General features: G+C 46.5%; 1 protein-coding gene across 1 annotated transcript in view; it reads left to right on the top strand.

Annotated features, from left to right (window-relative positions):
* The window catches only part of LOC133357747 (transforming growth factor-beta-induced protein ig-h3-like), a 289,818-nt gene that overhangs the window by 181,305 nt on the left and 81,008 nt on the right, over positions 1–27,505 (top strand). Inside the window, exons 14-16 of the mRNA XM_061575849.1 lie at positions 5,986–6,116; positions 11,542–11,641; positions 17,160–17,251. Of these exons, the coding sequence (XP_061431833.1) occupies positions 5,986–6,116; positions 11,542–11,641; positions 17,160–17,251 (323 nt within the window). The remainder of the gene's footprint in view (positions 1–5,985; positions 6,117–11,541; positions 11,642–17,159; positions 17,252–27,505) is intronic.

Here is a 27,505-nt window from a genome sequence, read left to right as displayed (position 1 = left end):
AAAAAAGAACGGATAATACACTGTAGCATGATAACAAATGTAACGTTAATACCACCATTGGAACCTCATTTGCCAGTAAAATATGATCATTGGTTTTTTACCCTTCTATCTGGCAACAAAACTGACACCTTTTTTACAAGGAGTCATGTTTGCATAGACCACAATACCTGCAGTCATAATGCAAACAAAAAGCACAACTCTGAAAATGTGCACTGTCCTTGAAGCTCATTGGTCCACACCCGAGACAGCTTTCCTTAGAACCTAGTCTCACATGGGTTGGACCAGATATCTTAAAAAAGGCAAACTAGTCTCCACTTGCTCGCCATCGTTGTCAACACACGCCTGGAATCTTCTCCAGGTGGTCTCTAGAGCCCCGGGAGGTACATTTCTCGTGGTACTGTTGCAAATTCTCAGAAGTGTTCACATTTTTATGAAGCACTCTGTATATCTAAAACGAATAAATAAAGATGCTGTGGGCGATCAGCTGTACGCTGGCTTGGGGGGAGGGGGGGTGCAGGAGATTTAAGCTGTCGGTGCAACTGTCCAAGGGGGGTTACTTTGCTATGAAAATTAATCCTGCGTAGTCGGGAATGTGGGTTTCCCTGGACCGCCGTGATGAAAATTTGTTCGCGTGAAAACTTAACCGCGTGCGTTGATGTTGCTTTCGGTGCTCCGAAGATTTATTTTCTTTCTTCATTGTTCAAACTAGATTCGAAGCTTTCGTGACTGCAGGAATTGCTCTTTGGTTATTTCGGTAAAGTCACGTAGAAAGAAATGTAATTAAATAATAATGGAATACGACGTTTCGATTGCAACACAAGCAACCATCATAAGGTACAAATGAATGAGAAAACAAACATAGTAAACTTGGAAATATAATCTTGGGTTTTTTCAGTAAAGTCACGTAGTTAAAAAATTTAAATTAATTATTTTACTTTTATTAATTTACATGTTTTACCTACGTGACTTTACCGAAAAAACCCAAGAATATGAATCCTTGCAGTCACGAAAGCTTCAAATCTAGAATTGGAAATATAATGCAATACAACACAGAGAGTCGGCCAACAAAACAGTCAACACCCCACCTGGTTGATTACGTTCTTCCAAAGATTTCTAAATTTGAATGAGAGACAAAACATAGACACGGAGACACACATACAGACACAAGCAGAGAAGAGAGAATCACACAGAGACACACAGACAGACACACAAGCAGAGAAGAGAGACTCACACAGAGACAAACAGAGAGAGAGACACACACATAGAGTTCTTAATTCTTGTTTTTCTTAATTCGCAGCAGATTAAGAGTCAAATATCTCAGGGAGACAGGTCATTGGAATCGCTTGCACGATAATTCTCTTCGTATGTACGCCTGTGTGTTGAACTGCTTTCGCACCAGACGTAGCCAACCGTGTGTTGCTGCTACATGGCGGCAGCAGCAAAATGTTCATGGGCCAAGTAAGAATGTCGAGGTCTTCAGCAGAGCGTATTTCGTGTATTTGGCTATCTCTCCTCCGTCCCGACACCTCCAATTAGCGCGGTTGGCTATGTACGTTCAAGGAGCTCAGGCTAAAGTGGTTTGCTATATTATTTAAACGTCGTACTCTGGAGGGAGGGCCTAGTGCCGACTTGCAGGAATTGGAGTGGGCTCAATGAGCCTGGGATCCAAGGTGGCAGATGTAAGGGGGCAAGATGGTGTGAGAGTGTGGGGGCAGATGTTAGAGATCACCGCGTGTCTGCTGTGCAGAAGCTTCGCGATAGGGGGCGCCAAAAACACTTCCCCCGTTTTAAAACATTCACCATCATTTTTTAATTATTTATATTAAGTTCGCTTGCTTGCGTGCTTGCGTGCTTGCTTACGACCGTGCAAATCTTTCGGTCGTTTTTTAACCCACTTCCCGTGATCCAATCGAGCTGACATTTTCCACACAGACTCGTTGTGCGTGATAATTTATTTTCGTGAAAAAATTTGTAAATTTTTTTTTACACTTTTTAGGAAAAAAAAAATATTTAATTACCAATTGCTTAATGGTGCCAGGCAATCATCTGACCCATAGGTGGCAGCCATCTCAAGCCAGAGGACGAGATGACTCTAGCCGCCACGCATATAAAGGATTTATAGTGAAAAACTTAGTTTTTACGGGTTAATTTATTTTTAATTTAATAGGTCATGCCCCACTAATCAATTTAGCTCTTTTTCAGAAGCGACCTAGCCACAAATGATAGCTTAACGAAGTGGCTTATGTGTACATTTATAGCAGCCATATGCTCTAAACGCACGTTGATTCTAAAAGTGAAAGGAAAAACCAGAGGACCCGGAGAAAAATCCACGCAACTACGGGGAGACAAAGAGAGAGAGATGTACACTCCAAATATACAGCAGGTGTCAAGGGTCATAATCGAACCCACGACCTCCTGCATACCAAGCAAGGTAGTTAACATCTCGCCACCGCAGCGTCCTATTAGTCGATTCACAAACACGGTGCCGAAATGTTACCTACCTCGCTTGGTATACAGGAGGTCGTGGGTTTGATCCCGATCCTGACGCCTGGTCGCGTGGATTTTTCTCCACGTCATAAACCACTTTGTTGAGCGAAACGTTACAGCACTCAAATCGTTGTGGGTTTACTCTTCAACACACCGTTTAGTGCCGAACTAGCAACGGATTGACATGTTGTGTTTTGACGTTACAAACCTTACTAATTGGCCGTATCGGGTGGGGCCTGGTTTTAACCCCCACCCCACCCCCCCCCCACATGTGTTACGTGGAGTGCTAAGGCACCCCGGCACGTACATTCCTCCGGAGCGAGTTCGCCCCCCTCTTCCAGGGAAGGATCCCGTTGACGATCCCACCTCGAGACGGGCCTGTCGAGTTGATTCGCGCCTACCTCTTCCCCCCCCCCCCCCGCCCGCCTCCCGTTTGGTCAACGAGTTTGGTCGTCTCCGTGGATGCAACCATCGGCAATATCGAAAGAGTGCCGAACGCCACGGCGAAAGGTCACACCGACGTTGGGACGCAACCGCTGAATCGTTCTCCGTCCTCGTTCCGCCGCGTCGCGAGCGGCAAATAGTTCCACGCGCCGCGATTTGTTCTTGGGTTTTGCCTTTTGCTCGATGCGTAATTTAAATCTTCATTTAATTCGGTGCTGAAGTCTCTAATAGCGCCCATTACTTCAGCAATGCTTTTTTTTTCCACAGCAGCTGGACTTAAGCGCTAGGTAATTCGATACCCAGAGGACATTCGGAACAGTTGACGTTGCCAGGATTAATCCCATCTCAGCCTTTATTACTTTCCGAATAAATCCTCATCTGCCAATTGGAATTGCCTGCGTTTTGGCCTGATTTTTAAGTGCGCTCTTTTGTTTGCCAAAATAAGTTGATGATATATGGCGCACGGGAGACCTGATGAGGATTTAACCAAAATAAACCAAGCCTCCTAGGTTCATTGTGCTGCTGTTCTTATTTTAACTTTTGACTTTGTTTTTTTTTGCCACGGGCGCCTAATAATCTGGGTATTTGAGTTCCTCCAGGGAGTCGGGAGAGCATTAACATAATTGAGGGCTCGCAGACCTGGCTTTCAACAAATGACAGCTCAACGAAGTGGCTTGTCACGTGGAAATGTATAGCGGCAGCCAAATACTCTAAACGCGTGATGTTGTATTAAATGCGGAGGGAAAAACTGGAGGACCCGGAGTAAAAATCTACGTGGACCATGAATAAGTATAACCCGTAAAAACAAAGTTTTTCACTATAAATCCTTTATATGCGTGGCGGCTAGAGTCCTCTCGTCCTCTGGCTTGAGATGGCTGCCACCTATGGGTCAGATAATTGCATTGCACCATTAAGCAATTGGTAATTAAATATTATTTTTTTGTCCTAAAAAGTGTAACATTTTGGAAAAATTGTTTCACGAAAATCAATTGTCACGCACAACGAGTATGTGTGGAAAATGTCAGCTCGATCGGATCACGGGAAGTGGGTTAAAAAACGACCGAAAGATTTGCACGGTCCTAAGCAAGCAAGCGAACTTAATATAAAGGATTTTAAATAAGTATAACCCGTTAAAACAAAGTTTTTCACTCTAAATCCTTTATATGCGGGGCGGCTAGAGTCCTCTCGTCCTTTGGCTTGAGATGGCTGCCACCTATGGGTCAGATGATTGTCTGCAGTATTAAACAATTGGTAATTAAATATTTAATTTGTTTTCCCTAAACAGTGTAAAATTTTGAATTTTTTTTTCACGAACATTAATTGTCTCGCACAACGAGTCTGTGTGCAAAATGTCAGCTCGATTGGATCACGGAAAGTGGGTTAAAAAATGACCGAAAGGTTTGCACGGTCGTAAGCAAGCAAGCACGCAAGCAAGCAAGTGAACTCAATATAAAGGATTTAAAAAAAGGGAGAGAGACACGCAAACTCAAAATGTTCAGCAGTAGGCATCGTCAGGATCGGGATCGGGATCGAACCCACGAACTCCTGCACACCAGGCTAGGGAACGAACATCTCGCCAAAGTGGCGCCCCACGGCGACGAGATGTGAAACCGGAGGTCCACATTTGGGGTCCGTTGGTCTCTCTCAAGGGAGACCTGGCCTCGATTCCACAGCGGGAGGGAATCCGTATCAAGCAACACAAGCACACACACCGATCTCACGGGCACTCCCTCGTCATATTCTGAGGTTTTTTCGGTAAAGTCACATAGGTAAAAAAATTAAATTAATAAAAGTAATCTTCTTGGTTCTTTCGGTAAAGTCACGTAGAAGGGAAGTAATAAAATAATAAAAATAAAACACAATAAAATAATTCTCACGACGTTTCGGCCACAACTCAAGCAGCCGTCCTTATTGTGTTTTATTTTTATTATTTTATTACTTCCCTTCTACGTGACTTTACCGAAAGAACCAAGAAGATGAATCCCTGCAGTCACGAAAGCTTTAAATCAAAATTTAATAAAAGTTAAATAAAAATAAATAAAAATCACAAGCTTCCGGAAGCTTGTGTTGCCTCCGAAACGTCGTGATTTTTATTTTATTTTTATTTTACTTTTATTAATTTTTATTTTTTTACCTACGTGACTTTACCGAAAAAACCTACGAATATGAGCTTGCAAAGTACGCCGGACACATCTCCACCGTTTCCGTGAGGCTCGCACCGCTCAACGCTGCACAGCTGTCGACGTGTGTGTGTGTGTTTGTGCCCAGACGTATGGACACGTGCGTGTCTGCGTCACAAGGGTGCGTGTGTGTTTTGTGGTGCGTCTTTGTGTAGCGTTGCGGTCAGCGTGCTGCGCTACGAAACCCAACGACCCGAGTTCGATTCGCGCTCACGGCCAACACGGGTGACGATTATCTGAACCGATCCCTCCCTAGGTCGACTCAGCCTTAAATGAGTACCTGGTGCGGTGCGTAAACATTGCCAAAGGCGGCCGGGCGTGGTGTTGGACACCCACCCCCTCGTGTGCCGTGCCGGCCTTCATAGGTGCTACTCGCTATCAGTACTTGCCCCAGCAGTCTATTACAGGCTACACGGGGGATCTTTGTATTCATTCTAGATTTGAAGCTTTCGTTGCTCTCAAGCATTCATACTTTTAGTTTTTTCGGTAAAGTCACATAGATAAAAAAAAATGAAATTAAAATTAATAAAAAAAAATAAAAAAATAACAGTATGAATCTTTGTATTCGTCTTGTGATTAGTGAAGAGGCTAGCGCGCTGCTCTACGAACCCGGCGACACAACCTTTGATTCCTGCTAAAGGCCTACGCCAGTGACGATTATTATCCGAACCCGTCCTGGGCCTTCCCTAGGTCGACTCGTCATCATCAAACGAGTTCCCCGGTGCGATGGTCCAGTAAACCTCGCCACCGGGGAGAGAAAGGCGGCCGGGCGTGGTGCTGGCCACCCACACCACCCCCGGCAAATGTTCCACCACTCGCCCCCCAATAGTCTGCTGGGAGGGCTTCACACGAGCGATTCCTCGTCTCTTCGCAGCGTCGCCGACGGACGCGGAGGCCTTTGTGGACGCGCACGTCCTCGACAAGGTTCTGGTGAGCGGCGGCGTCGTGCGCGGCGTCAACAACCAGCAGAAGTCCCTGCTGGGACTCAAGCTCGACATCAACCAGGTGAGGGGGGCGGGGGGCGGTGGGGTGGAGGGAGGAAGGGAGGGAGGATGAGGGATGGAGGGATGGAGGGAGGGATGGAGGAGGGAGGGAGGGATGGAGGGATGGGGGGAGGGAGGGAGGGAGGGAAGGATGGAGGGAGGGATGAAGGGAGGGAGGATGAGGGATGGAGGGATGGAGGAGGAAGGGATGGATGGAGAGATGGATGATGGAGGGAGGGATGGAGAATGAGGGATGGAGGGAGGGATGGAGGCAGGGAGGGATGGAGGATTAGGGATGGAGGGAGGGATGGAGGGAGGGGGGAGGGAGGGAGGGAGGGAGGGATGGAGGATGGAGGGAGGGATGGAGGATGGAGGGAGGGATGGAGAGATGGATGATGGAGGGAGGGATGGAGGATTAGGGATGGAGGGAGGGAGGCATGGAGGATGGAGGGAGGGATGGAGGGATGGGGGAGGGAGGGAAGGATGGAGGGAGGGATGAAGGGAGGGAGGGATGGAGGAGGAAGGGAAGGATGGAGAGATGGATGATGGAGGGAGGGATGGAGAATGAGGGATGGAGGGAGGGAGGCATGGAGGATGGAGGGAGTGAGGGATGGAGGGAGGGATGGAGGGAGGGAGGGATGGAGGATGAGGGATGGAGGGAGGGAGGCATGGAGGATGGAGGGAGTGAGGGATGGAGGGAGGGATGGAGGGAGGGATGGAGGATGAGGGATGGAGGGAGGGAGGCATGGAGGATGGAGGGAGTGAGGGATGGAGGGAGGCGGTAGCTCAGTTCGGGAACCACCTCAGCCCACCGTCAGAGCCCTGCAGCTGCAAAGGGGGAAGGCGTCACGCGTGACGGAGCCCCCCCCCCCCCGCCCCGTCGTGGGAGACGCCAGAGATGGATTAATCAATAAGCGGTTAATCTACCATTGTCTAATTTATGAAGTCTATAAAGGGGTGGGAGTGCGTCCGGGGCGTTTGCTATGTGGTTGGAGCTCCTCGCTCTCTCCCTGTGTGTGTATCCCAGGCACCCAGGTTCAATTCCTGCACGTGTACACGTCCCGATTACCAAGTCGCGAATACCAAGTCCCGATTACCAAATGAAAATTCGTATCGAGACTTGGCTTGCAGCATCCCCCCGAAATCTCGATTGAAAACCGCATTTCTTCAGAACTACTTTTTTTCACTATGACATCTCTTTTACCAGTGGCAAAATATAGTAGTAGGTTTTTACCCTTTTAAACTGGTACAAAACTGACACCTTTATTCAAGGCATCATGTTTGCAATAACCACAACACAAATAGTCAAAAAAGCCAACAACAAAAAAGCAACTCTGATAACAGTGCAAATTATTATCATTATCAGAGTTGCTTCTTTTTGTTTGCTTGTTTGACTACTTGTGTTGTGGTTATTGCAAACATGATGCCTTGAATAAAGGTGTCAGTTTTGTACCAGTTTAAAAGGGTAAAAACCTGCAACGACTTTTTCGTCTTTATTTGAAGCTTTCGTGACTGCGGGAATCCATATTCTTTGGTTCTTTCGGTAAAGTCACGTGGTTTCTCTTTCTCTTCCCTCTTGCTCCTCCCCTTCTCTTACCTATATAACCTCGTGCCACGGCAGCTCTCTCGCTCAGTTCAGCAATCGTTTCTTGCTGTGGTTGTCCCACCTGATGATGGACGCTTGTGTTGCGCCCGAAACGTCGTGATCTGTTTTATTACGTGACTTTACCGAAAGAACCAAAGAGTAGTTTTTCTGTCCACAATCAAGGTTTTTGGCTTAGATCGCGTAAGTTATAAATGCGTCGTAAAACCTCCACAGCCCCTGACACAGCCAGTGAGGTTTGTCACGTAAACAATTAGTTACCAGTATAGTGTGTCAATTTTGATTTAAAGCTTTCGTGACTGCAGGGATTCATATTCTTGGTTCTTTCGGTAAAGTCACGTAGAAGGGAAATAATAAAAATAAAAAAATAATAAAAATAAAACAATAAAATTATCACGACGTTTCGTTTGCAACACAAGCAATCATCATCAGGTGTGAAAACCACGGCAAGAAATTTTGAAAGAAAAAAAGTGGCGTTTTTTTCTTAACGTCAGCACCACGGACAGCAACTGGCGGTTGTTCAGTCGGACGGGTCCATCTATGCTCAGAACGGAGGAGGGGGGAGAGAAAGAGAATGGAATGCGGTCTGAAAGTCACAATAAGTGCAATTAAGACCCGAAATGGTTTATCAAATCCTTCCAATGATTGCTAAGCCAGAATCCATCTTCTCGGTTGAAACTGTCTCTATGTTCGTATATGTGGATAGCCTCATGAACTAATCTCTCATGGTAGCCAGATGGCTTGCAGAGAACCTCTGTCTTGAAGAAGTCAATGTCATGTGAGCCCACTGAATTATAACAGTTGTCTGCCATGGCTGAGGTGTTGGTCCTACCGTGTTTTAGGTCTGCTTTGTGTTCACGGATGCGGTCCGAGACATGTCGTTTGGTTTCTCCAATGTAACTGCTACCACAGAGGCAACTTAGTTTGTAGACGCCAGGGTACTGTATGTCTGGAATAACATATTTTACAGATGGGACCAGATCACGGATTTTATGTACCGTGTTGAATCGGACCTGGATCTTGTGTTTATTCAAGATTTTGGAGATCTTTTTTGTGACCCCAGCAATGTAGGGTAAGGTGATGGTTTTGAATGGCTCCTCAAGAGGGTCCTTCTTCATGGTTGGAGTGATGGCTTTGCGGATTGTGTAGTCGGAGTTAACCATTAGCCTTGAGAGCTTGGTGTACGTGCTTGAGTTCACTGGCAATGTGTTCCTGGTCGGAGATGCATTGGGCTCTATGGTGTAGAGTCTTGATTAGGGAATTCTTCTGGGATGGATGGTGGTGGGAATTCGGTTGTAGGTAAGCATCTGTATGGGTAGCTTTCATGTATACAGAGTGGCTCATTGAACCATCAGGTATCTGTTTTATTAGGACATCCAAAAAAGGTAGCTTGCTATCTTTTTCGACTTCCATGGTAAATCTGATGGCTGCGTGTATGGAATTGATGTGGTCGAGGAATTGGTCTAGAGCAGGCCGGTCATGTGGCCAGATGACAAAAGTGTCATCCACGTACCTCTTCCATAAGGTTGGGCGTAGAGTGGCAGTCTGGATGGCGTCAGTCTCAAATTCCTCCATGAAAACGTTGGCTACAACCGGAGATAGGGGGAGCCTATTGGGGTGCCCTCAGTTTGTTTGTAGAAAGTTCCATTCCAGGTGAAGTATGTATTGGTTAAGCAGTGTCTCACCAGGGGGGGTACCCCAGCATTCAGTCCTTGATGAACCAAGTCTTCAATGATTGCGATGGTGTCAGGTACAGGAAGTTTGGTGAATAAGGAAACCACATCAAAACTGACAAGCAGGTCGTCTGTGGGACAGGGAAATACCCTTGATTATCGATACCAGGTCAGTAGAGTTTAGTACCGCAGAGGTGGTTTATCCAGTGAAAGGCTGCAAGGATTTCAGACAAAAAACGAGCCAGTTTGTAGGTGGGGGAATTGATAGTAGAGACGATGGGATGAAGGGGTGTATCTTCTTTATGTATCTTTGGCAAGCCATATAATCTTGGTGGCCTGGCAGCAGAAAGTTTCAACAAGAACTGTTTGGTTTGATCAATTAATGCGGTTGAATCAGAAATTCTTTTGTGGGTTTGTTTGACGAAGCTGTTGGTGGGGTCTCATTTTATTTTTGTATAGCTGCCATCGTTGAGTAGTTCTTGAATTTTGTTGTTATATTCTATTTTATCCATGATGACAGTGGCATTGCCCTTGTCGGCTGAGAGGATGACAATGTCATCCCTCTTTTTTAATGGAGATCATTCAAAACGCTCATCTTTGCTGAGGTTACTAGCTGGCACCTTAGCGTTTTTGAGGGTTGCAGCGATTTCAGATGTTCCTACGTCTGCAGCGATGTGACTCAGGCCCTTGAGAGCAACGTCTGCTTGGGCAATGCTATCATTAACTGGTATGTCAGTTTAACACGTAGCAGGCTTTCGCGACCAATATTATTCATAATCAACGTTTTTGGGTTTAGATCGCGTTATTTATAAATGTGTCGTAACCCTCCACCACCCGACACGGCCAATCAGTAAAAAGTGTCACGTTGACAAAAGACAAATAGTTCACTGCTTTAGCTCACCGGTGTGTTGAAGCGTGAAACCACACAAAAAAAATTGTAAATGTTGTGGTTTCACGCTTCAACACACCGGTGGGCTAAAGCAGTGAACTATTTGTCTTTTGTCAACGTGACACTTTTTACTGATTGGCCGTGTCGGGTGGTGGAGAGTTACGACACATTTATAAATATTGCGATCTAAACCCAAAAAGGTTGATTATGAATTAACTGGTATGTGTCTAGGTGTGACTGCAAAGTTTAGCCCTTTAGCTAAAACGGATTTCAGACCATCGGAAATAGAACTGTTACTGCGATTAATTACCACTTTGTTAACATCTAGCTTTTTGGTGTGTGGGTCCGGTCTTTTGTTGTAGAGGAGGTTACATTTGGAAATCCATTTGTCCTTACATTAGGTCGACGTAGTGGCAGGTGAAGAGGCAGTCATATTGTCTACATGTTCCCAATCCGATGTGGACATTGTTGCCGTCAAAGATGAGTGTGATTTGTAGAGTGTCTTGTCTAACGGATCTAGTTCGATGCGTATAAGTCTGATTTTCTCTGAGATAAGAGCTAAGCTAGTTCTAGACAGAATGCCCAAAGACAATGCACTATCAGAGTAATGAGAGCTCGGGGTGAGCATCTACATCATGGGACCTTCTTTGCCAGCACCAAAATATGATAATAGGTTTTTCCCCTTTTTTCTGGCAACAAAATTGTATTTGTGCTGTTCGTCTTTTGGCGTCTTCTGGTCTAACACCGTTTGAGATGAGGCTCAAAAGAAAGCTGTCTCAGGTGTGGACCAATCAGTTTCAAGGGCAATGCATATATTACCAGAGTAGGTTTTTTGTTTGCATTCTGACCACAATCCTATTTTTTTAAGTGATGTGTTTACATATTCTTTGTTTTTTTCGGTAAAGTATTTTTAATTTTACTTTAAATTAATTTTAATTTTTTACCTACGTGACTTTAAAAAATTAATAAAAGTATTTTTATTTTACTTTTATTAATTTTTATTTTTTACCTACGTGACTTTACCGACAAAACCTAAGAATATGAATCCTTGCAGTCACGAAAGCTTCAAATCTGATGTGTTTACCTTGCCTAAATTTCGCACTCCTATCGTTTTTTGTATTATTTGTTGTAACCTCGTGAGCCCGTGCCCCTCTACTGAACACCTCTATAAAAAGAGCTTCACAGCTCATCGGATTCCTCCTCCAGTGCCAACACAAGCACCACCGCCCGCCCTTAGCGCGCCCCCGAGGGTCGTTGATTGACGTCGGCCTTGTCTTGGCAGAAAAACGGAGAGGTCTTCGTCGACGGGCAGAAGATCCTCGACGCCGACAAGATGACCACCAACGGCGTCATTCACAAGCTGGACGTGCTGCTGCCCTCCGGTGAGTCGCGCCGCTACGGTGCCACGCGGTCTGGGAACGTCGGTGCGTGTCTTACAGGGGAACGCCGGCGTGCCGTGCGTGTCTTACGGATCAACTGAGTTGATAATCTTCCCGGCACAAAGTGGTACTCGTTTTATCGACCCCCGAGGCATGATGAGTTGGGTTAACCTCGCAAGCAGTTCATCTGTAAGGAAATCACTGTTGATCTTCCCTGCACAAAGTAGTACTCGTTTTATCGACCCCCGAGACATGATGAGTTTGGGTCAACCTCGCAAGCAGTTGATCCGTAAGGCAACCACTCTTGATCTTCCCCCGCACAAAGTGGTACTCGTTTTATCGACCCCCCGAGGCATGATGAGTTGGGTCAACCTCCCAAGAAGTTGATCCGTAAGGCAACCATTGTTGATCTTCCCCCGCACAAAGTGGTACTCGTTTTATCGACCCCCTGAGGCATGATGAGTTTGGGTCAACCTCGCAAGCAGTTGATCCGTAAGGCAACCACTCTTGATCTTCCCCCGCACAAAGTGGTACTCGTTTTATCGACCCCCCGAGGCATGATGAGTTGGGTCAACCTCCCAAGAAGTTGATCCGTAAGGCAACCATTGTTGATCTTCCCCCGCACAAAGTGGTACTCGTTTTATCGACCCCCGAGACATGATGAGTTGGGTCAACCTCGCAAGCAGTTGATCCGTAAGGCAACCATTGTTGATCTTCCCCCGCACAAAGTGGTACTCGTTTTATCGACCCCCTGAGGCATGATGACTTGGGTTAACCTCCCAAGCAGTTGATCCGTAAGGCAACCACTGTTGATCTTCCCCGCACAAAGTGGTACTCGTTTTATCGACCCCCGAGACATGATGAGTTGGGTCAACCTCCCAAGCAGTTGATCCGTAAGGCAACCACTGTTGGTCTTCCCCGCACAAAGTGGTACTCGTTTTATCGACCCCCGAGACATGATGATTTGGGTCAATCTCGCAAGCAGTTGATCTTTAATTCAACCACTCTTGATCTTCCCCCCCACAAAGTGGTACTCGTTTTATCGACCCCCTGAGACATGATGAGTAGGGTCAACCGCCCAACCTGGAACTGAACTCGCACATGTACACACATGTGTAATTGGCATTCTGTGCTCTGATCAATGATACCCATGAATGATTCGATCCATTGACATGATTATTAGAAGCTGGCATCTGAACCTTCACTGCTATCCAAACCTTGGGGCTTTCCCTGGGAAACTTGGCCTTAATTGAGAAATGCATTGCAGCGTGCGATCATCATCATCATCCCTCGTGTTGGCAACACCCCCCGTCCCCTGCCACCACCACCATCACCGCTGTGCCGCTCTTAATAGGTGCTCACCAACAGGCGTTCTACATGAGTCTTTGGGGGATGCCATTAATTAGTTTTGTGTTGGCCTGTGATGCATGCCGTGGGTGGTAATGACATTACGAGTCCTCGGAGTGCCGTTGAGCGCTTGCAACACTCCTTAAGTCTCTGCCACGGCTCTCTCTTGTGACTGCTGCCTGCATTCGGCGCGTGGTGACGCACGCGTTTGGATAGTACGCCGTGGATGCCAAACGCTGCACGTGCCGTGCAGGTTGGTCCAGATGTCTTGTGACCCCCCCCCCCAGAAATTAAATTGACCCCAATTTATATTTCCTCCTTTCGCATGTTTACCGTAATCATTTCTATTTTAAATACAATATGAATGAGAGACATCTGGACCACCGTGTAGACCAGGGGTGGGGAACGTCTGGCCGTACTAGGCCCGCAAAATCATTTGGTGTGTATTCTTAGGTTTTTTCGGTAAAGTCACGTAGGTAAAACATTCAAATTAATAAAAGTAAAATAAAATGAAAAATAAAAATCACGACGTTTCGGAGGCAACACAAGCTTCCGTCTTCAGGTGGTTGTGTTGCCTCCGAAACGTCGTGATTTTTATTTTTTATTTTATTTTACTTTTATTAATTTTAATGTTTTACCTACGTGACTTTACCGAAAAAACCTAAGAATATGAATCCTTGCAGTCACGAAAGCTTCAAATCTAGAATCATTTGGTCTGGCCCTGCCAAGACAACCGCAGGCAGGAACTCGAAATTCAACAAATCTAGGAGCAAACCTGGAAAAGCAGTTGCGAGTAGCAGCAACATCATCAACACCAGCTAACATCACACACGCCTCGCCAAAGACAAGCAGTTCCAGCTATCGTATTAGGGGCGAGTTAATTAAATGTTTGACTAAATATAACGGGCTAATTTTTAAGTTGATGATTTTTTATGGCCCGCGAATGATGGTATAAATATCCAAATGGCCCTTGGCCGATGAAAGATTTCCCACCCCTGGTGTAGACCGTGTGTGTGTGTGTGGGTGTCGCAGCCTGTATTTGGAACGGTGGCACTGCGGTTAGCGGCACTGCGCTACGAACCCGCCGGCCCGAGTTCGATTCCCGCTTACAGCCACCGACGCCGGTCCTGGACCTCCCCCTAGGTCGACTCGGCCTCAAATGAGGTTCCTGGTGCGGTTATGTTAAAAGATTGTCACGAGGGAGACAAAGGCGGCCGGGCCTGGTGCTGGCCACCCACCCCCTCGTGTGCCGTTCGGGCCTTCATAGATGCTCGCTATCAGCACTTGCCCCAACAATCTGTTAAGGCTTTACGGGGGACCTTCGTCTTTGCGTGTACGTGCGTATGTTGCACTTCTTTCGCACCATATGTAGCCGGCCGTGGTGTTCGTGGTGCAGGGATGTATGTCTGTATCATCATGGGACCTCCCTTGCCGGTATCAAAATATAAGAAGTAGCTGCTCACCACGAGCTCTCGAAGTCCTGGTAGTGGCATTGTCCTTGTGCTGTTCGCCTTTTGGCGTCCTCTGGTCTAAAGAAAGCTGTCTCAGGTGTGGACCAATCAGTTTCAAGGACAATGCATAAATTATCAGAGTAGGTTTTTGTTTGCATTCTGACCACAATCACATTTTTTAAAGTGATGTGTTTACCTTGCCTATATTTCGCACCCCTATCGTACTTTTGTAGTATTTGTTGTAACCACGTGAGCCCGTGCCCCTCTTACTGAACACCTCTAAAAAAAGAGCTTCACAGCTCATCGGATTCCTCGTCCAGTGTCAACACAAGCACCACCGATGCCGACTCGGACGAGCCAGGCTGACCCATTTCGGTGCCCGCCCAAGTGCGCCTCTGATCTCACATTTGTTTGAGACTAGGCTCTAGATCAGGGGTCCTCAACCCCCGGGCCCCGGACCAGTACCGGTCCGTGGCCTGTTAGCAACCGGGCCGCACTGCACGAGGTGAGAGCGGTAAGTCCTTGCGTGGCCCGCCCCCATTATTTTATTTACCACTTCCTCTTCCCCGCACTGCGCACTTGTCTCAGTCGCAGTTTTGGTTAGCCCACAAGCTGACCCTGGGAAAAATGAGTAAAAAAACAAACGTCGCTGGAGAGCTTCTTTGGAAAGGGGGAAAGACCCAATTGATGAAAAAATTGTCTTCCACGAAACCGGTCCCTGCTCTAAAGAAAGCTGTCTCTGGTGTGGACCACTCAGTTTCAAAGACAATGCATAATCTTCTTGGTTCTTTCGGTAAAGTCGCGAAGAAGGGTAGTAAAAAAATAATAAAAATAAAACATAAAAAAATGAAATTATTCTCACGACGTTTCGGCTCCAACGCAAGCTTGACAGTGTCTCATTCTTCACCTGAAGACGGCTGCTTGCGTTGTAGCCGAAACGTCGTGAGAATTATTTTATTTTATTATGTTTTATTTTATTTATTTTATTAATCCCTTCTACGTGACTTTACCGAAAGAACCATGAAGATGAATCCCTGCAGTCACGAAAGCTTTAAATCGAAAAATACAATGCATCATCATGCATTACCAGCGCATGTTTTTTGTTCGCATGCTCACCACAAGTATATGCGGTTAATGCAGACAGGATTCCTTGAAAAAGGTTTCTGTTTGGTGTTTGAACATCACAACACAACTGTTTTATTGCTAGACAGCGTAACACCTATTCTGACGTGTACGTGTGTATGTCTGCAATGCACCGATGTACATTCTTCAGACAGAAATGAAGAACGCGTGTATGTGAGAACAGAGAGACGTAATTTTGACTGTCAAGAAAAGTCAGTGGGCTCGGGAAAGAAACGGCGCTGCCGGAAGGAATGACGGCTCATGGGCGAACAGAGCGAGCACGACGGATTGTTGCATCGCGTGGCTTGCGATGGATTGTACGCGCTTTGAACTCCTTTCGCACCGTACCTAGCCGACCGTGGTCATCGGAGGTGCGTGCGGTGGGAAGGACAACAAGCTAAACGCAAGCAGCTGACCATCGAACAAAGGTGGCGCTTTTGAGATGCCCTTCCGAGGCCGTCTGGAACGTTCTTCCTGCACTGGAGAGATGCACTTTAAAATCGTCGTCGAGATTGAAATCTCATTTCTTCAGAGCTGCCTATTTGTGCGTTAGTTTCTTGTCCTTCCACATCACCTTCGATCAGATGCGCTTCTTAGGCCGTCTGGAACGCTCTTGCTCCACTGGAGCCATGCACTTTTAAATCATCATCTAGATTGAAATCTCATTTCTTCAGAACTGTCTATTTGTGCGTTAGTTTCTTGTCCTTCCACCGCACCTTCGATCAGATGCGCTTCTCTTAGGCCGTCTGGAACGCCTCTTCCTTCTCGATATTGGGAAGCCAGTGGAGCGATGCACTTTCAAATCGTCGTATAGATTAAAATCTCATTTCTTCAGAGCTGCTTTTTTGCGTGTTTAGTTCGTTTTCCTTCACCACCGCTCCTCCGATTAGCACGTCCGGCTACGTAACGGAGGCGGGAGACGTTCAACGCGCATACAGAAAACCCCAGGAGTGGGATAGTCATCCCTCCATTGGTCTTTTCCTCGAGGGAAAAGGTCATAGGGATTCGGGATCGTGGTTGAGAGTGGAGGAAGGTCAGTGCAGAATGCCTCCAATTAAGATGTTGTTGTTGTTCCTGCTGCTGCACTGCGCAAACTATTTGTCACAATTCGACACGCACAACGCGGGGCTCGGTCAGGGAATGCACACGCGTGTGTGTGTGTGCGCGCGCGGATCCACATGCGTGTGCATGTGTGTACGCGCGTGTGCACGCAACTGCATACGCGTGCGTGCGTGCGCGCGCGCGGATCCACATGCGTGTGCATGTGTGAACGCGCGTGCGCACGCAACTGCATACGTGTGCGTGCGTGTGTGCTCGCGGGTCCGCATGCGTGTGCATGTGTACGCGCGTGCGCACGCAACTGCATACGCGTGCGTGCGTGTGTGCTCGCGGGTCCGCATGCGTGTGCATGTGTGAACGCGCGTGTGCACGCATCTGCATACGCGTGCGTGTGCGTGTGTGTTCGCGGATCCGCATACGTGTGCATGTGTACCCGCGCGCGCGTATGCAGATGCGTGCGTGCGTGCCTGTGCACTTGCCCCAAACAGTCGGTCGCTAAACCAAGGCTACCCGGGGGATCTTTGTCTTTGTCCGTGCGCCAGGAGCCGCCGTGCTCAGTGGGAGCGAGCCGCTGCCTGCTGGCTGGAAGCCAACGCCTCCCAGGGCCGGGAAGCCCAAGAAGCCTGCACCACCCGTAAGTTTGGGGGGGTGGGTGGGGGTGGGTGGTGTGGTGGGGGTGGTGGGGGGTGGGTGGGGTGGGGTGGGGTGGGAGGTGGGGTGGTGGGGGGTGGTGGGGTGGGTGGGGTGGGTGGGTGTGGTGGGGTGGGGTGGGTGTGGTGGGGTGGGGTGGGGTGGGGGGTGGGTGGGGTCGGTGGGGTGGGTGGTGGGGTGGGTGGTGGGGTGGGTGGATGTGGTGGGGTGGGTGGGTGTGGTGGGGTTGGTGGGGTGAGTGGTGTGGTGGGAGGTGGGGTGGGTGGGTGGTGTGGGTGGGGTGGGTAAGGTCGGTGGGTGAGTGGGGTGGGTGGGGTGGGGGGTGGGTGGTGTGGTGGGGGTGGGGTGGGTGGGGTATGGTGGGTGGTGTGGTGGGGTGGGTGGGGTGGGGGGTGGGTGGTGTGGTGGGAGGTGGGGTGGGGTGGGTGGGGTATGGTGGGTGGTGTGGTGGGGGTGGGTGGGGTGGGGTGGGGTGGGGGGTGGGGGGTGGAGTGGGTGGGGTGAGTGGGATGGGTGGGGTGGGGGGTGGGGTGGGATGGTGGGGTGGGTGTGGTGGGGTATGGTGTGGTGGGGTGGGTGGGGTGGGTGGTGTGGTGGGGGGTGGGTGGGGTGGGTGGTGTGGTGGGGTGGTGTGGTGGGGGTGGGTGGGTGGGATGGGTGGGTGGTGTGGTGGGGGGTGGGGTGGGGTGGGTGGGGGCCTTCCAGCCGGGCCTCCCAAAATCCGGTGGACCTCACTGATCGGAACCACATCCAGCATCCACAGGCCGGGCCTAGAATGGTAGGATCGATGCTTTCGCAGTGGAATATAAAACTTCAGCAGACAGTCGAGATGATTGGGGAGGAGGGGGGGAGGGGACAAGCCGTTCAAGATCTTAAACGTTAGAAGAAGAGGAATCTTAAATTTCGATTTAAGTTTTCGTGACTGCAGGGATTCATCTTCTTGGTTCTTTCGGTAAAGTCACGTAGGAGGGAAATAATCAAATAATAAAAATAAACATAATAAAATAATAAAAATAAAACATAATAAAATAATAAAAATAAAACATAATAAAATAATAAAAATAAAACATAATACTATTTCGATTTGAAGCTTTCGTGACTGCAGGGATTCATCTTCTTGGTTCTTTCGGTAAAGTCACGTAGAAGGGAAGTAATAAAATAATAAAAATAAACATAATAAAATAATAAAAATAAACATAATAAAATAATAAAAATAAACATAATAAAATAATAAAAATAAACATAATAAAATAATAAAAATAAACATAATAAAATAATTCTCACGACGGCTGCTTGCGTTGTGGCCGGAACGTCGTGAGAATTATTTGATAATGTTGAATTTTTTATTATTTTATTATTTCCATTCTACGTGACTTTACCGAAAGAACCAAGAAGATGAATCTTGAAGTCGATTCTGTCGCACTTTTACCGGGAGATGGAGTGATACGGTCACACGATGTGGAAAGATCGAAGCGGCGACACTTTGACCTTTTAACCTTTTGCCTTGCAAGGGTGACGCATCTGAATGTGTCCTTCAATGCGTGGAAACGGTGAGCGTCAAAACATCAACAAAATCAACGTAGCGTTTTTATCTTCTTGGTTCTTTCGGTAAAGTCACGTAGAAGGGAAATAATAAAATAATAAAAAATAAAACATAATAAAATAATTCTCACGACGTTTCGGCCACAACGCAAGCAGCCGTCCTCAGGTGAAGAATTGGCCTGCTTGCGTTGTGGCCGAAACGTCGTGAGAATTATTTTATATGTTTAATTTTTATTATTTTATTACTTCCCTTCTACGTGACTTTACCGAAAGAACCAAGAAGATTAATCCCTGCAGTCACGAAAGAAGCTTTAAATCGAAATTTTATGATTTTTTATTTTTATGATTTTATTACTTCCCTTCTACGTGACTTTACCGAAAGAACCAAGAAGATGAATCCCTGCAGTCACGAAAGCTTTAAATCGAAATTTTATATAGCCTTTCATTTAAACACCGCACGTCTTTGTCAGCAGTCTCGTTGTCGTATGTTCGCAAATAATTGCCGGCATTTGTTGATCCTGCCGATTTATTGGAGTCCCAATTGCCCCGATCGTGGTGCTTTTGCACGTGCGAGGAGGAACCAAGGGAACACCCCTTGCTTGTTAGAGGGAAAGAACACTGAAAAATCAATACGGATAAGGGGCCGTTCATAAATGACGTCACGCGCCTAGGGGAGGGGGGGGGGTCAGACATTTGTGACGATGTGTGACGAGGGGGGGGGGGGTTGAGAAATGTGACGTCACATCAAAATGCGCAACTTTAAATAAATATAGACAACACGTTCTACTTAATTAAATAGACTTTTTAATAAATGTTTATTCCTACAACATCAGAGTGCAGCGCCACATTAAATACGCACTACAATGACAATAGTTTAAAGCGATTTGAAACGTGTTTTATTGTTTTTGGAGAGGGGGGGGCAGAGCTTTGTGACGTCATATTTGAGGGGGGGGGGTCTGACTTTTTGTGACGCCGTGTGACGAGGGGGGGGGCTCTGCACTCTGATGTTGTATGAGTGTTGTTATAACAATTAGTGTTGTTATAACAATTCTATATTTATTTAAAGTTGCACATTTTGATGTGACGTCAGATTTCTCAACCCCCCCCCCCCCCATCGTCACACATCGTCACAAATGTCTGAACCCCCCCCCCCCCCCCCCAGGTGCGTGACGTCATTTATGGACGGCACCCTAAGTCCCCTCTGGCTTCCAATGCACTCATTCTTTGGTTTTTTCGGTTAAGTCACGTATAAAGATAAAATAATAAATTAAATAATAGCATATTACGACGTTTCGATTGCAACACAAGCAATCATCATCAGGCATAAAAGAAATAGCAACAAAAATCTAACCAGAAAACTATAGACAGACATACAAGCAGACAAACATCACAAGGACACATAGAGAGAGAACACAAGGCCCCGTCACAGAAACGACCTCTCTCTTTGTGCCGATATGTGTCCTCTCTCTGTGTGTCCTTGTGATGTCTGTCTGCTTGTATGTCTGTCTATAGTTTTCTAGTTAGATTTTTGTTGCTATTTCTTTTATGCCTGATGATGATTGCTTGTGTTGCAATCGAAACGTCGTAATATGCTATTATTTAATTTATTATTTTATCTTTAGACGTGACTTAACCGAAAGAACCAAAAATTATTCCTGCAGTCATGAAAGCTCCAAAATTAAGATTCAAATGCACTCGCCCAGTTGAGTCCGCAAAAACTGCGACTGACCCCGTGACCTCGTTTGTCAAGGACCCACGTGTCTCATCGTGCGGCTCTTGAAATATTCCACGTAAAAATAAAAAATGTGTCCGTGCCGGATTCGACAAAAACTAAAATTGGCCTCTTGTCAACGTGGTTTTTGCCGGCCCCCCGTTGCACGAGCCATCAGTGAGCCATCACCGTGCCACTGAGTTCATGAAGGTTGAAGGGGGTGACGTAAACTCGGGCTCTCTGTTGTTACTCTAAGGCAGGGGTGGGTAACGTCTGGCCCGTGGGCCGTATGAGGCCCGCGAAATCATTCACCATCATCACTATCATCATCACCATCATTATCAACATCATCACCATCATCATCACAATCATCATCACCATCATCATCACCATTATCACCATCATCATCACAATCATCATCATCACCATCATCACCATCATCATCACCATCATCATCATCACCATCATCATCATCACCATCATCACCATCACCACCATCATCATCACCATCATCATCACCATCATCATCATCACCATCATTATCATCATCATCATCACCATCACCATCATCATCACCATCATCATCATCACCACCATCATCACCACCATCATCACCATCATCATCATCACCATCATTATCATCATCATCACCATCATCATCACCATCATCATCACCATGATTACCATCATCATCACCACCATCATCACCATCACCATCACCACCATCATCATCACCATCATCACCATCACCACCATCATCATCACCATCACCACCATCATCATCACCATCATCCACCATCATCATCACCATCACCACCATCATCATCACCATCATCATCACCATCACCACCATCATCATCACCATCATCACCATCATCATCACCATCACCACCATCATCATCACCATCATCACCATCATCATCATCACCATCATCACCATCATCATCATCACCATCATCATCATGGCCCTGCCAAGGCAACCGCAGGTGGGACTCGAAATTTAATAAATCTCGGAGCAAACCTGGAAAAGCAGTTGCGAGTAGCAACATCATCGTCAACACCAGCTAACATCACACGTCTCGCCAAAGAGAAGCCATTCCAGCCATCGCATTAGGGGCGAGTTCATTAAATGTTTGACCAAATATAACAACGGGCTAATTTTTTTAGTTGATAATTTCGTCTGGCCGGCAAATGATGTTATAAATATCCAAATGGCTTTTGGCAGAATTTCTTTTTCTACTTATGCTCTAAGGTATTTCAATCTGCTGCTGAGCGTTCACCACACCCCCCCACACACCTCCCCACAAACTCCGATCAGCACGTTTGACCACGCACACGGTGCGACATAAGTTCAACATCCACGCGCACAACCTCAGACCGGTAGTCCAAAACGTAGACTCGACTCGACACATCCGTCGTGAACACCGCACGTGGCCTTGAATGGTCGAGCGATATAATAGGCGACGTTCTGGGCAACGGCCCTTCTTCCGAGCGCGAATAAGACCGGATCGCCTGCCGCCCCAGATTTTTGTTTTCGTTGGCGTAAACTTTTTTTGGGGATCTACCTGCCGCGGTGGTTACAGTTTTTGCCTTCCCTCCAGCGATGTTGAAAGTGCAGCGGGGATCGCGTCGCCTCTCCGATTTTCTCCCCTTGTTGAATTTTGTCGAAGAACAGAGACAGGCTTCACCGGTGATCTGCAGCCGATGGGAATCGCGTCAATAATCATCTATAATTTTCGCCGTTTGGGGCTGACTACACTCCTGCGCTTAACGAGTGGACGTAAAAACCGGTGGTAATTTAGCCGGGAAGTCGGTGTCTTTGAAACGCATCGGTATTAATTCTAATGTAATAACGTTGTTTTAAATATACATTTAAAATAGTACCGGGGAAAGTTTAAATAACGTTTGCAATACATTTTTAATTGGGCATTACGTATTTATGCCACGTGGGAGAATATACGGCGAGCTTGGCCATGTATTTTTCATGTTATTTTACGGCGACATAAAATATATAATCGCGATGTAATGTTCATTCCATCTCGAAATCAATCATCAGGAAAACTGTCAGCTACGAACTCGGATGCTTTCACTTTTCACCTCCGCAGAGATTCTCGGTGAAACACATTCGCATGTCACGTGCCTGAAATGCAGATGTCGCTCACCACTGATATTAGCCGGAGCCGGGAATAGAATCGGCTCCAATTAGCAAAGTTGACTACGTACGGTGTCAAAAAAATCCAACGTACGCACAAACATAGACTCACACAGAGACCCATAGACTCACACAGAGACCCATAAACTCACACAGAGACCCATAGATTCACACAGAGACCCGTAGACTCACACAGAGACCCATAGACTCCCGCAGAGACCCATAGACTCACACAGAGACCCATAAACTCACACAGAGACCCATAAACTCACACAGAGACCCATAGACTCACACAGAGACCCATAGACTCACACAGAGACCCATAGACTCACACAGAGACCCATAGACCTCCACATAGACCCATAGACTCACACAGAGACCCATAGGCTCACACAGAGACCCATAGACTCACACAGAGACCCATAGACTCACACAGTGACCCATAGGCTCACACCGAGACCCATAGACTCACACAGAGACCCATAGGCTCACACAGAGACACAGAGACTCACACAGAGACCCATAGACTCCCACAGAGACCCATAGACTCCCGTAGAGGACCCGTAGACTCACACAGAGACCCATAGACGCACACAGACACCCACAAACTCACACAGAGACCCATAAACTCACACAAAGACCCGCAGACTCACACAGAGACCCGTAGACTCACACAGAGACCCATAGACTCCCACATAGACCCATAGACTCACACAGAGACCCATAGGCTCACACAGAGACCCATAGACTCACACAGAGACCCATAGACTCACACAGAGACCCATAAACTCCCACAGAGACCCATATACTCACACAGAGACCCATAGACTCATCCAGAGACCAATAGACTCACACCGAGACCCATAGACTCCCACATTGACCCATATACTCACACAGAGACCCGTAGACTCACACAGAGACCCATAGACTCACACAGAGACGCATAGACTCACACAGAGACCAATAGTTTGCTGTCCTTCACCCCGCACCTCCGATTAGTACGGTTGGCTACGTACGGTGCGAACGAAGTTCAGCGTACACACGCAAACATTGCAAATGAAAAAAAACGACCCCAACAAAGCAAGACAAAATTCCAACGCCCTCCTCCGCTCCAACACTGGCCGGCGTCGTATAAATATTCTCGGCCTGACGTGCCGCTCGTAAATTGCGTAAAAAAGCAATTTCGTGAGCGCGGCAGCGCCGGGCGAACTCGCAAGACGCCTCCCGCCCACCTCCCAAACTCGACGCTCGGCACGTGCGTATGCGGAAACTCGCCACTCGCGGATGCCTCCCGTTCCGTATTTCCACCGGACGCGTCAAGGGGACGTCCATAAATGACGTCACGCACCTAGGGGGTTGGGGGGTCAGACTTTTGTGACGATTGAGACGAGGGGCGGGGGGAGGGGGTTTGAGAAATGTGACGTCACGTCAAAATGCGCAACTTTAAATAGATATAGACAACACGTTCTCATTAGTGAAATTGACCTTTTGATAAATGTTTTCTCCAACAACATCAGAGTGCAGCGCCACATTAAATACGCACTACAATGACAATAGTTTAAAGCGATTTGAAGCATGTTTTATTTTTTTTGGGGGGGGGCAGAGCTTTGTGACGTCATATTTGAGGGGGGTCTGACTTTTTGTGACGCCGTGTGACGAGGGGGGGGGGGGTCAAAAATCGTCCAAAATCGCGTGACGTCATTTATGGACGGCCACTGAGGTGGGGGGGGGGGTGGTGGGGGGTGGTTGACGGGTCTACGGTGAGGGGGGGGGGCAGCCGTGAGGTCGAGGGGTCACGAGGTTGATGATCAAAACGGATGAAGGTGACGACCCGACCGCGTTGGGATGGGATAGCGAATAAAAATAAATTGAATTTCGATTTAAAGTTTTCGTGACTGCAGGGATTCATCTTCTTGGTTCTTTCGGTAAAGTCATCACGTAGAATGGAAATAATAAAATAATAATAAAAAAATTCTTATGTTTTATTTTCATTATTTTATTATTTCCATTCTACGTGACTTTACCGAAAAGAACCAAGAAGAAAAATAAATTGTGCGCAGGCTGCACGCGTGGAAAACTCATTTAGTGGTGGTCGGCGACTCGAGCGCAGGCAGCGTATTTTTAAAAAAAAAGTATTTTTAAATATTACTTATTTTTAAACACGCTTTAATGAAATGTACCGTACTCGTAATGGAAGAACTCCACGACTCCAGGAAGTGGCCCTGAAGCTTGCCACAACGTAAAGGACCGTGGCCAATTACAGCCAACGTCAGTTGACCGTGGACAATTAGACCCAAGCAGAAACATAAAATATTAAAAAGAATGTTTAAAAATATGTATTTTTATGATAGAATATAGTGATGTCATCAGTATGACATACGTATACCAAATTTGCAGTCGATACCACATTGGTAAGTGGGTTAAAATTGAGTTACAAGATTTGAGGATACGACAACAGACAAAGTGAGTTTAAAAAAAAAAGATTTAAAAATACTGTTTTAAAAACACGCTTTAATGAAATGTACCGTACTAGTAATGGAAGAACTCCACGACTCCAGGAAGTGGCCCCGAAGCTTGCCATAACGTAAGGGACCGTGGCCAATTACAGCCAACGTGAGTTGAGCGTGGACAATTAGACCCAAGCCGAAACATAACTAGAACATTTTTTTTTATATGTATTTTTTATGATAGAATATAGTATTGTCATCAGTATGACGTAAGTATACCAAGTTTGCAGTCGATACGACATTGAGAAGTGGCTGAAAATTGAGTTAAAAGATTTGAGGATACAACAACAGACAGAGTGAGTTAATAAAAAGCGTGTAATAATAAAAATGACAAGGGAAGAAGCTCATGGCTGGACATTATTCTCACGTTCTGAGAACAGGGAATGCTGTTCACTGGCATTCCCTTTTCAGTCAGTTAGTTTTATTTCGGTTTAAAGCTTTCGTGACTGCAGGGATTCATCTTCTTGGTTCTTTCGGTAAAATCACGTAGAAGGGAAATAATAAAATAATAAAAACAAAACATTATAAAATTTCGATTTAAAGCTTTCGTGACTGCAGGGATTCATCTTCATGTTCTTTCGGTAAAGTCATCACATAGAAGGGAAGTAATAAAATAATTCAGACGCTGTCTCCCCGACAGACCTGGTTTTCACCTGAGGACAGCTGCTTGCGTTGTGGCCGAAACATCGTGAGAATTATTTTATTGTTTATTTTTTATTATTTTATTACTTCCCTTCTACGTGACTTTACCGAAAGAACCAAGAAGATAAAAAGTCAGTTAGTTATTAAGTTTGCAGACTTTGTTTGCCGAACGACCCCCTAAAATGGCCGCCGTGTCACCGCGAGCCATTGTTGTTGGGTTGGTGAACGGGGGGAGGGGGCGGGGAACCCAGGACCGGTTCAGATGTCGCTCGCCACTGATTTTATCTGGGGCCCGACATCGAACTAATGGGTCTCTTTGTGAGTCTATGGGTCTCTTTGTGAGTCTATGGGTCTCTGTGTGAGACTATGGGTCTCTCTACAAGTCTATGGGTGTGCGTATGAGTCTATGGGGTCTCTTTGTGAGTCTATGGGTCTATGGGTCTCTTTGTGAGTCTATGGGTCTCTGTGTGAATCTATGGGTCTCTTTTGTGAGTCTATGGGTCTCGTTGTGAGTCTATGGGTCTGTGTGTGAGTCCATGGGTGTGTGTATGAGTTTATGGGGTCTTTTTGTGAGTCTATGGGTATATATGTTAGTCTATGGGTCTCTGTGAGTCTATGGGTCTCTTTGTGAGTCTTTGGGTCTCTTTGTGAGTCTATGGGTCTGTGTGTGAGTTTTTTGGTGTGCATATGAGTTTATGGGGTCTTTTTGTGAGTCGATGGGTCTCTATGTGAGTCTATGGGTCTCTATGTGAGTCTATGGGTCTCTGTGTTAGTCTATGAGTCTCTATACGAGTCTATGGGTGTGCGTATGAGTATGGGTTCTCTTTTTGAGTCTATGTGTCTATATGTGAGTATATGGGTTTCTATGTGAGTCTATGGGTCTGCGTGTGAGTCTATCGGTCTCTATGTGAGTATATGGGTTTCTATGTGAGTCTATGGGTCTGCGTGTGAGTCTATCGGTCTCTATGTGAGTATATGGGTTTCTATGTGAGTCTATGGGTCTGCGTGTGAGTCTATGGGTCTGCGTGTGAGTCTATGGGGTCTCTATGTGAGGCTATGGGTCTATATGTGAGTCTATGGGTTTCTATGTGCGTCTATGGGTCTCTGTGTGAGTCTATGGGTGTGCGTATAAGTCTATGGGTCTCTATGTGAGTATATGGGTTTCTATGTGAGTCTATGGGTCTCTGTGTGAGTCTATGGGTCTCTTTGTGAGTATTTGGGTTTCTATGTGAGTCTATGGGTCTGCGTGTGAGTCTATGGGTATATATGTGAGTCTATGGGTCTCTGTGTGAGTCTATGGGTGTGCGTATGAGTCTATGGGTCTCTATGGGAGTATTTGGGTTTCTATGTGAGTCTATGGGTCTGCGTGTGAGTCTATGGGTATCTATGTGAGTCTATGGGTCTGCGTGTGAGTCTCTGGGTATCTATACGACAAACAAACAAAAAACACGACTGGTGTGCACAGTATAGGGAATTGTAAGTAGATTAATACAAAAAAGTAGGTATATGCATCAAAATAAAGAGAGTATATTAGTTCAAATTGCATAATTACATCAATTCCCCAGCTCGGGCAAGGCTGGAAAACAACAGCAGCAACAGCAGCAACAGTCCCAGGCCACACCGAGCCAACACCACGCGGCCCCTCAATGAAATTTCGCATTAAAATAAATCACCGAACCAGTT

The sequence above is a fragment of the Lethenteron reissneri genome, chromosome 59 (genome assembly GCF_015708825.2).
Source record: "Lethenteron reissneri isolate LAM-NWPU_2019-01 chromosome 59, ASM1570882v1, whole genome shotgun sequence".
NCBI lineage: Eukaryota > Metazoa > Chordata > Hyperoartia > Petromyzontiformes > Petromyzontidae > Lethenteron > Lethenteron reissneri.
This window is presented reverse-complemented; position numbering and strand designations above follow the sequence as displayed.